Raw genomic sequence first — 11,734 nt, forward strand, 5'->3', positions numbered from 1 at the left:
CTTATCAAATCTCAATCTCCTGTAGTGGAAGCAGATGGAGTTGTCGGTTTTCCTCTCTGTCTTGATTATTAACATTACTATATAGGCAACACATATACGATTGAGGGATATGCCTGTAATTCTTGTACGATTCTCCCTTTCCCATAAATTTGCCTGCAGGCACACAGGCTAAGAGATAAGGGATCATCTCCGCATGAAAGATAAGACGGGAGATATTTCCAATATGCACCACTACTCTCGTCTGAATGGGGATGGGCCTGATGGGGGAAGAGTTTTGTTGGTTGGGATATGGGCTAAAAGAAGGGATCTACCTGTTTTTACTGGTCTGACCAATCAGATCTATTGTTGTTGTCCTTGTCCATAATAAAACGTGGAAAGTGACAACAGACATCCAGGCCATTAGGCCATTTACAGCTGCCTGTTTTTAATGGCGGTGACAGAGACGCGTCTTATGTCTGTGACAACTGCACCAAATCTCAAACCGCGTCAGTGCGGGAGAAGGGACAATTGTTCATTTGCTCTACAGTCAAAACAAGTAAAGTTAAAAGTTTTCAGCTTTTACTCCAATGGGCTGTAGCCAGTTCAGACCCTCGCGTAAAAGAAAGGAACACAGTCCGAACCTTCCTCTGTTCATCCCTCTCCGCAAATCCCCCAGTCCCACTACCTATAAAAGGTCATCAATCACACTCCACACAGAACTTACAACCAGTTCCTCATACTTCGAGAGTCCTACTATCCAAATCTCCGCTCAACAATTACCTATGGCTTCTTCTCATGGGTTTTTCTTAAAATCTCTGTTTTGTTTTCTGGTTTTGATATCTTTGGCCATTGCTACCGTTTCAGCTAGTAGTTTCAACCAAGACTTCGACATCACATGGGGCGATGGTCGAGCAAAGATACTCAACAATGGGGATCTTCTCACTCTGTCCCTTGACAAAGCCTCTGGCTCTGGCTTCCAATCCAGGCACGAGTACCTCTTTGGTAAGATAGACATGCAGCTCAAGCTCGTCGCCGGCAACTCAGCCGGCACGGTCACGGCCTACTACTTATCATCTCAGGGTCCGACCCATGACGAGATTGACTTCGAATTTCTCGGCAACCTCAGCGGTGATCCCTATATTCTACACACTAATGTCTTCAGCCAGGGGAAGGGAAACAGGGAGCAACAGTTCTATCTCTGGTTCGATCCTACAGCAGACTTCCACACTTATTCCATTCTCTGGAACCCCCAACGCATTATCTTCTCTGTAGATGGAATACCCATAAGAGAATTCAAGAACTCAGAATCCATTGGAGTTCCATTCCCCAAGAATCAGGCCATGAGGATCTACTCCAGCCTATGGAATGCTGATGATTGGGCCACAAGGGGTGGCCTTGTCAAGACCGATTGGACAAAAGCACCATTTACAGCTTCCTATAGAAACTTCAACGCCAACGCCTGCATCATGTCTTCAGGCTCCTCTTCTTGTGACTCCAAATCTCCCACTTCAACAACTGACAATCTCCAATGGCTCTCGCAAGAGCTGGACTCAGCTGGTCAAGAGAGGATGAAATGGGTGCAGAACAATTATATGATCTACAATTACTGCACAGATACAAAGCGTTTTCCTCAGGGCCTCCCTCCTGAGTGCTCCGACACCAACACATCTTAGAGCAGCTTGTTTTAGAACATTCTTTTGTTTTCAGGCTTCACAAATTATTTCATTTATTTATGAATTTATTCAACTTTTTGATAACTAATAAATTTAATTCTTCATTTTGTTTTCACTATAGTAATGTAAAACACATTATAAGGATTTTTTTTTATAATATAAAAAAAAATTGATATTTTATCCAGCACACATTCACACTTCATTTCTCTGTTGATTGTTTATCAATCTGTTAACCCCCCCACCCCACCCCACCCCACCTCCCACCCCCCCCCCAAAAAAAGCAACTATTTCTATATATCTTGCATCTGCCAAGTATGAAAGTTGATGGGCCTTTACAAAGTAATACGTAGATTTTTGGTGGAATAGCTTTCACACATAGCGGAAGGGGCCCAATGAACAATGCAATGTCATGAAATTGAATTTTCAAGGTGCATGAGCATAGAGGTGGATGGAATTTGTATTACGATTTATAAGTTAACAATGCAATTTTCACGAAATTGAATTATCAATGTGTATGAAGAGTGCAAAAACCTTATAATATTTTTATATGTATTTGATATTTGCATTTATATTCCTTCCAAACTGATCATTAAGTTTTGACATAATTTAATTAATCTGGATTTACATGGCATATTGTTGGTAACCAATTAGCCAAAGTAACACCTAGACCCAACGCAGATTTGCATTTTCTTGACTTGCTGGTGATCAGGCCCATTAGAACCATTTTTACCCGTTGGCCTAAACATAAGGTGTAAAGCGGGGCTATTTTTATCCGTTGGCCTAAGCGTAGAGGTGTAAATCGTGCTGTGCCGTCCACACCACGGCCTGACATGAAAATTGGATTGGCTTGGCTCGGCACGGCATGATAGCCCATGGGCCGTGCCAGGCTTGGCACAATGGTCCTCCAACAGCTACTTTCAGCTTTTTGGGGGTCTTTTACATAAATACCCCCTAACAACTATAAACAAGTATATAGGGGGTATTTATGTATTTTGCTTATGAAGGGGAAAAAATTATATAAATACCCCTCCAACAGCTATATAACAACTACTTTAGGGAGTTTTTTGAATAAAGTTATAAATAACTTTAAAATGACCAAAATACCCCTTCCAACAACTAAAAAACAACTAGTTTTTAGGGTATTTTGGGTAATTGAACTATATTCAATTCCTATAAATAGCCCTATCCTCCACCAATCTCATCACACCGATTCAACAATTGTCTTAATCTTTTCTCTCTCTCATACTCATACATTCTATGCAATCTGAGTAACTCCGTTGGCTGATTGTCTGATTCTCCAATTCTCAAGTCTCAACTTTATTGAAGTTTCAACAAGAAAAAGGTTTGCTCAACCAGCTCAAGTATTTCAATTTGGGAGGCTTAGATGTTGAAAGGTTTTTTAACCGTTGAAATAAAGTTGGGATTCTGAACCAGCAATCCGGATAAGTCCAATTAAATTAATTTTTATCTTTTTAGATTAAAAAAATGGTCGACTCTTCCCAAAACCAATTCCCCACCATGTTCATTGTTGATGATATTCAATCACATCATGATAATTTAGCATTGATGCTATTGGTATTGATGGAAGTGGAACTTTCACCCCTGGTACTGATACTAGGGAAAAGAAAAAGAGGGCCTCTAAGTTGAATAGCCCAGTTTGGAAAATTTTTAAAGTAGATGATATTGAGGAGAAGGGAAAAATAGCACTTTGCCAAAAATGTAAAAAAGACTTTAGCTATTGTAACAAGGGTGGTACGAGTCATTTGAGCAGACATTTGCTCATACATGAGAAGGAAGAAGAAGAAGAAGAAGAAGAAGAAGAAGAAGAAATGAGAGAAACAACACAAACACAAATTGGGAGGGGGAGTTTTGGTACATTTAAATATTCACAAGAAAAAATGAGACAAGAATTAACAAAGTATATTGTATATGCAGAACAACAATTTATATTAGTTGAAGATACTAAGCTTGAAAGATGGTTGCGTAATTCTGTAAATCCATAATATAAAAAAGTTTCGAGAAATACTATTAGATTGGATGCTTTAAATTTTTTTTATTCACATTAACAAAATTTAATTTTTTTGTTATCAAATCTTAATTCTAAAGTTGCAAATACTTCTGATATTTGGACATTTAAATTTAACATAAGTTATATTTGTATTACCGGCCATTTTATTGATGAAAATTGGCTTTTAAATAAAAGAATTTTAAGTTTTACTAGGCTTGAATGACCACATACTGGCCCAACTATTGCTGCAAGTATTTTAAATACTTTACATGCTTATGGAATAAAAAATAAATATTTTAAAATCTTAATTAAAACCATATTTAAATGGTAAATTATTTTATATCAGATGTGCATGTCACATCTTAAATTTATGTATTCAAGATGCCTTGAATATTATTTCTACTCATATTTCTAAAATTAAAAACTGTATTATATATATTAAAAGTTTAGGGGCAAGAAAACAAGAATTTATATATTTATGTGAAAATTATGGTTTAAAATATAAACATTTTATATTAGATGTAAAACATAGGTGGAATTCTACCTATGCTCTGTTAAAAAGTTGTATTTCTCATAAATAAATTCTTAGTGATTTTTATAATGCCAAAATGTCTAATGATATTATATTTGATGAGGATTGGGAAATGGTAGTTTGTACAAGAGATTTTTTTAAAACATTTTATGATGCAACTAATGAATTATCAAGTATTTATTATCCAATTAGTTATTATTTACCTTATCTATTAATGATAACTAGTAATTGTTTTTCAAAATATAGAAATAACCCACAATTTAAATGTATTGCTGAAATAATGGAGAATAAATTTAAAAATATAGAAAGAACATTTCTCCCCTTTATTGTTTAGCTACAATATTAGACCCTATGATTAGGAAAGATGGTTTAAATATTTTACTTGAAATATATTGTGAAAATATGAATATTGAAATTGGAAATAAAAAAGGAGAAATTAATAATTTGTTATTTGAAGTGTACAGTTTATATGAATCTGAAACAGTAGGAAATATTCCCACAATTTGTATAGCATCTTCTACTTCTTATTTTGAGCCTAATAGTAGAAGAGAAAAACTTTTTTATTTAATAAACAGAAGGCAGAAATCTGCTACTTCTACAACAAGTTCATTTACTGAACTTAATTTTTATTTACAAGCAAATTTTTCTAGTTTAGGTGAGGGAACAAATAATTTTGATATTTTAACTTGGTGGAGTGAACATTAAAAAATTATCCAATTCTTGCCGCCATGGAATGTGATCTACTAACCCCTCCAGTGTCAACAGTTCCATCATAATCTTGTTTTAGTGTAGGTACCGGGTGTTGAACGACAAAATAAACTGCAAGAACAATGAAAGTATGGAGATGTGCATAAGCTTTAAAGATTAGATAGATGCAAAAGATAGATTGCAAGACAGAGGAGGGTATGATACTACACTGGATATTTCACCTTAAGAAGATGAAGAAAGTCATGATTCATGAAGTTGACTAGTTGTATAGAATTTTTTATTTTTTTCAAATTATTTTAATTTTTTTCATTTATTTGCTATTTTTTTAGAATTTTTTAACAATATAATTTTGTATTTTCAATTTGTAACTATATTGTATTTTTTAGATTTTATTAATTTATTCCATTTTCATATTTCATTCATCCAATTATCCAATGATCCAATCATTGTATTTGTAATTTGTATCATTCAAATTTAAATGAAATAAAATTCTTATTTTTCTTCCAATTTGTTATTCCATCATTCTTATTTGGTTAAGTAATTTTTTTTTCATTTATGTGTTAGATAACTTAGATTTCTCATTTCTCATTTCTTAATTTTTCAAATAGCTTCTGATGCGGCACGATCTGGGTACTCCTAACTGGCTGCTGACTGGCTCCTTGTTGACAACGGACGACACTTGAGAAGATGGAAAATAAGGATTCCCGAGGATTTACCCGGTGGGAATACTCTGAAGCTTAAGTCAGGATGTTGGGGAAGGAGAAAAAAGAGTGCGAAAGCTAAGAGTGTAGGTCATGCTTTATCACTATGCTCGAGAGATTAGCTCGCGAGCAAGTAAAGTTGAGAATATGAGAGTGCGGAAGTATTCAAAAGTCTGAAAAAAGATCCATTTTCTCCTTTGCCTTAAGGGCTTTTATAGGGGAGTTCTTGTCAAATCGGGCGTAACCGCCACTGGGCCCCTGCCGCAGCCGTTACCTGCAAGGCTGTGCAGGTGATTGTTGCAATGTACCTCTTGCTCGGATGAGTGATACGTCTTAAAGGGGCAGGCACGCCTCCGCCTGCTGAGAGACGTGGGTGCAAACTGTCAAAAGGACAGGGACTGCGCCATCAGTCAAGAGACGTGGCGCAGTCTGATCGGTATGGTTTGTCAGGTAGAAGCTTCATGAGAAACGTCTATGCTGCTCATTCGCAAGCTACTTTGTAGCGAGCTTAGGAATACTTCGAGGTTACCCTTACTAAGGTTGTTCTCTGGGGTGACTTATCCGCTTAGGGGCTAGAGCGAGCTGGTTTCCCTAGCTCGCAAGCTGAAGCAGTCTTGGAGTACCCCCTTCTAAGTAGCTCGGGGGACCCGGAGCTTGTGTTGTAGCGAGCTCTTTCTACAGCGAACTATGATATAGCGTGCTGCTCTATGGGCTCGTTACTTAGCCGTGATCAGGCTATGATGCTGAGTTGTTGCCCGTGCTGAGTCAGGTTCATGTGTTATCATTTCATAGGTCGGGTCAAATCATCCTCCATCAGCTTCCAAAGTTCAAAGGAAAATTAGATTTCTCATTTTAGTTTTACACTTTTACTTAGAAAATAAATAAAAAATTTCAAAGACAAAAACAAAAAAAAAGTCAAAAAAATCAATCTAACCCGATTCGGCTTAGGCTCAAGGCCTGCCTTATGGCCCAGCCCAACCCAGGCCCATAGCACGATAAAGCATGGCACGGGCCTGGGCTGTGGGCCATGCCAGGCCAACCCCCAAAATTTTCACCAGGAAGGGTGGCACGGCCCATGGCAGCCCGTGGGCCAGCATAGCATGGCCAACACTTTGCACAGGCCACCCGCGGGCCAGCCCGACACGGCCCACTTTACACCTCTAGCTAAACGCTCCTATACAACAAATCGGCTCGCACTGTTATCTATCTAGTGAGGGACCTTGTTTCCCAAGGGGTTGGTTAATTAACTATATTTAAAATAATTACAGTATTTTTAAATAAGAAATAGTATTTCTTAAAAAAAGTAATTAATTAACACTAACATACTTAACAGTAATTATTTTTAAACCGTAATTAAATTATTTTTAAACTATAATTAACAATAATTATAATTTAAGATATAAATAGCAGAATTTAATTTTCATAAATTAGTGTATTTATTAATTAACAGTGGTTATATTTTAATTATTTTATTTTTAGATAAATACAGTAGTTTAATGATTACAATATTTTAATAGAAATAGTATTTATCAAAAAACAGTATTTATAATTACAGTGTGAACATTATCTATATAATAATAATAATAATATTATTATTATTATTATTATTTAAGTAACCTATTAAATTATTTTTACTTTGATTAATTAATTTTTATTAATTAAATTATTTTTGTAATGATTATATTAATAATTGATAATTATATAAATAAAAATAATTTATATTAGTTACTTAAATAAATATAATAATAATATTATCAATATTAATAATAATATTATATTGTTATATTAGTTGTTTAACAAATTGATTAGATCATTCTTTTGATTGTTTCAATTTATTTACAAGTATTGATTGTTTTATTCTTGAATCTTGATTAACAAAACCCGTGCCTCGCACGGATCCCCACCAGTAAAAACCCCTAATTCTGTAAATGACAATTCTAAATTTCTAATCACTCGTTGTTGCCATATTTGAAGACTTCTAACAATCCACCAGAGGAATATATGTCTCAATCACAAAACAGAGTTGCTTGAACAGCTATTCTTGGGGTTTGACCAATCAGATATATTGTTGTTGTCCTTAACTCCTCCTATGCCAAGATGGTGTACCAGTTGCTATTGGCAACAACACTACAGACTCCAGAGACCAGCGGAGATGATGTGATTTCTAATGAAACGTGGAAAGTGACAACCGACAACCAGGCCATTTACTGTTTCGAGCTCTCTGTTTGTAATGGCGGTGACAGTGACGCGTCTTCTGTCACCACTCACCTGCACCAGATCCAATACCGCGTCACTGAGTAAGCTCTCATTTTTCTTCCATAAAATAATTGTCGAACAAATTTCCAAGTGGGGGACAACTGAGAATTGTTTATTCGTTCACTTTCTCATATGGGCTGTAGCCAGTTCAGAACCTCGCGTAAAAGAAAGGAACTCAGTCCGAACCTTCCTCTGTCCATCCCTCTCCGCAAATCCAAATCCCACCACCTATAAAGACGGCCTTTTAGCATTAATGAATCTCACTTCACTCACAACTTTAAACAATAGTTGTTCATTCTTCGAGTCCTGTCAATCAAATCTCTACAATCAACGATTAGCGATGGCTTCTTCCTCTTCTCCTTATCCTGGGATTTTCTTAAAATCTCTGTTTTCTTTTCTGGTTTTGAGCTCTTTAGCTATGGCTAGTAATTTCAACCAAGACTTCGACATCACATGGGGCGATGGTCGAGCACAGATACTCAACAATGGGGAGCTTCTCACTCTCTCCCTTGACAAGGCCTCTGGCTCTGGCTTCCAATCCAAGCACGAGTACCTCTTTGGTAAGATAGACATGCAGCTCAAGCTCGTCGCCGGCAACTCAGCCGGCACGGTCACGGCCTACTACTTATCATCTCAGGGACCGACCCATGACGAGATTGACTTCGAATTTCTCGGCAACCTCAGCGGTGATCCCTATATTCTACACACTAATGTCTTCAGCCAGGGGAAGGGAAACAGGGAGCAACAGTTCTATCTCTGGTTCGATCCTACAGCAGACTTCCACACTTATTCCATTCTCTGGAACCCCCAACGCATTATCTTCTCTGTAGATGGAATACCCATCAGAGAATTCAAGAACTCAGAATCCATTGGAGTTCCATTCCCCAAGAACCAGGCCATGAGAATCTACTCCAGCCTATGGAATGCTGATGATTGGGCCACAAGGGGTGGCCTTGTCAAGACCGATTGGACAAAAGCACCATTTACAGCTTCCTATAGAAACTTCAACGCCAACGCCTGCGTCATGTCTTCAGGCTCCTCTTCTTGTGACTCCAAATCTCCCACTTCAACAACTGACAATCTCCAATGGCTATCGCAAGAGCTGGACTCAGCTGGTCAAGAGAGGATGAAATGGGTGCAGAACAATTATATGATCTACAATTACTGCGCAGATACAAAGCGTTTTCCTCAGGGCCTCCCTCCTGAGTGCTCCAACACCAACATGTCTTAGAGCAGCTTGTTTTAGAACATTCTTTTGTTTCCAGGCTTCACAAATTATTTCATTTATTTATATATTTATTCATTTTGATCTTCGCTATTGTAATCTAAACCAACATCATAAGGAAATTTTGATAATATATATCAGAAAGTTTTGTTATTTCATCCTCTACACTTCTCTTATTTATTTTTTTATTGTTTATCTAATCGTTATGTTTCAGTAAAGTATCTATTTGTTAGACCAAACCATCTGTTTTTTTTTTTTTTTTTTTTTCTTTCGATAAGCAAATGTTTCTATTAAAACAGCAAGAACAAGAAACACAGATTACAACTCTTCATCCGAATGAATGTCCACACTCCACAGAGGCTAATAAACCAGGACGGCAAAAAAGAAACAAACTCCCCTTCCCATAAGGCTAACAATGGTCCTTCACAAGTTATAACTTTTAGCTATTTCTAACAATTTTGGAGGAATAGTTATACATATCAAATAAAATACCAATGTCTAATGCGCCAACAGCTAGAAGGTAGTCCATGTTTTTAGGCCCATAGAGAAACCCACTGGGCCTCATTCATTAGATTATTATGCATTACTCGGCCTATGCACCAAAAAAATCCGTGCCTAAAACTAATTTCTTGGGCCCACTTGAGGAATCAAGTTGTAACAATGTTTCATCACTTTAAAATCATCATTGAAGGTGATGGCCATGCTAGTATGGTACCCCACGCCACTCTAGTTTTTAGTTGTAATTTTCCAAAACCAGCAAAAAGAAAAAGGCCTCTCACTCAAATATTTAGAAACCATACCACACACAGGTGTACTTTAAATAACACATGATTTATCAGTCGGCTTGCCTGAAATTGGGTTATCCCTTCACTCATAAAAAAGAAAGTTACCCAAAAACCCTCAATACAAGCTCAAATAATGCTTGGGCATGGTTATGGTTTCCTAATCCTGCTCAAACCAGAGGTTTAAATAAGCCCAATCCCACTTTTGGGTGATTAAAACATAACTTCTATACATATATTAATTAAGAATACATCCAACTATTATTATTTGTTTTTGATAACACATCCATCTAGCAGAAAATCACCAATCCAGATGAGTTGGAGACAAAGTCATACGCATCCGATTGAAATACCTATCAGAGTTGAGCATGTCAGTGTTTTGGATCTTAAATGGGCCCACAGTAGCACTGGTGTGTTCTAACCCTAATAGATAATTCAGGCAGGTGTGTATGTTTTTGTCTCCAGCTATCCTTGCTATAAGTTTTTTTTTACTAGACCACAATCAATCTTCTATACCATTTAAATAAATAACTTTAATTTTGAAGTAGAAAGAAATGGCCGGTGCGGCAAATTGTTATTGGTGTAGTAGAGAAAATTTTCTGTATCAAGGGTAATGAATTCCTCTGGCTGTGCTGATGAAATAATATACAATTTTAATATGTTCAGTACTGATAATACAAGTTTTGTCTTTCCGTGTTGTCTCAATTTATTTATTAATTAACCTCAGAATCAAACGGATCTTGTCCAAGAGATCTTCTATGCAAAAAACAAGATCAAATAAATAAAATATTTTATTTATTTTTGAGATCAACTCCATTACTAAGGATGGCTGTGGTGGTTTTGTAATCCTGTGCAAAACTCAGTGTGTTAGATTTTTAGAATACAAATCCTCCCTATACATTAAAATGCAAAACTATAGATGACAATGTTAGGTCTAGACCCTTATCTAATTTGTCCATTATTTTCTTTTATATATAAGCAATAATTATGTAAATAATATGAACAAACATTAAGATATATAAATTATTTTATTAAAATATGTAGAAAACATATAAATTATTAATTATTATTCATAAAAAATTGAAAATGTTATTAAACTCAATATACCTTTCAACAATATATAATTAGGATGGGTCGGATTTAGCCTAGTACTCTACCTTATCCATACTTGTTTGGATTGTAAAATCCGATACCTGTACAACCTCAAAATTTAATTTTCAAGAAAAAAAATAAAAATTATACTGCATTTCATCTCAGAATTCTAAATTCTATTGTAGACATACAGCAATTCAAAATTTGAAAATACCCCCACTTATTATACCAGTACCTGTCTGTGTATTAACATTAATACCAAACTGGCACCTACCCCAACTATACTTTAGAGCATAGTTGGATTTATTGGGGTGGACTGAACAATAAAAACCCAAAGGAAAAAAAAAAAAAAACACCCCATCGGAGTGGATAGGGGCGGGTATCATCCAGGTAAGGTAGAAATTTCCATCCGTACCCAGTACTCCGATTTTTATTATATGCCGTTTGAATTAAGAGACTTCTGAAGGTGGATCTCAACTGGCCAAATGGCCAATTATTGTTTACATGAGACATAATTGTGAGAAGACTAATTCCCCTTTTTGTTGTGGTGTGGGGATGGTTGCTGGAAGCGGAACCAGCTGGTTGTGGGTTGGTTAAAAGTGAACTGAGACAGCCACGGACAAAGGAAGCAGTTCTCCATTTTCCTCACCAGCCCAGTTCCTCCCTACCCTAGTAATCTTTTCCTAGCCAACTGTTAACAGCTAAAACTTGGCATTGAACCTTCCATGCTTTCATTTGACTTGTTTTCTGCAGCCACTACGATAAATAGGTATCCTCT

At 36.3% G+C, this 11,734-nt stretch overlaps 1 protein-coding gene and 1 pseudogene across 2 annotated transcripts; both read left to right on the top strand.

Annotated features, from left to right (window-relative positions):
• Positions 1–684: 684 nt before the first annotated feature.
• LOC104599114 (putative xyloglucan endotransglucosylase/hydrolase protein 23 pseudogene) lies at positions 685–1,841 on the top strand (annotated as a pseudogene). The gene has a single exon (XR_016082982.1). The product of XR_016082982.1 is annotated as a putative xyloglucan endotransglucosylase/hydrolase protein 23 pseudogene (transcript).
• Positions 1,842–8,095: 6,254 nt separating this feature from the next.
• Positions 8,096–9,235, top strand: LOC104599115 (putative xyloglucan endotransglucosylase/hydrolase protein 23). Its single transcript, XM_010261498.3, has one exon. The coding sequence runs from the start codon at positions 8,111–8,113 to the stop codon at positions 9,086–9,088; it is 978 nt and encodes a 325-aa protein (XP_010259800.1). The 5' UTR covers positions 8,096–8,110; the 3' UTR covers positions 9,089–9,235.
• The last annotated feature ends 2,499 nt before the right edge of the window (positions 9,236–11,734 follow it).

This window comes from Nelumbo nucifera, chromosome 2 (genome assembly GCF_055504915.1).
Source record: "Nelumbo nucifera cultivar China Antique chromosome 2, China Antique-T2T, whole genome shotgun sequence".
Lineage (NCBI taxonomy): Eukaryota > Viridiplantae > Streptophyta > Magnoliopsida > Proteales > Nelumbonaceae > Nelumbo > Nelumbo nucifera.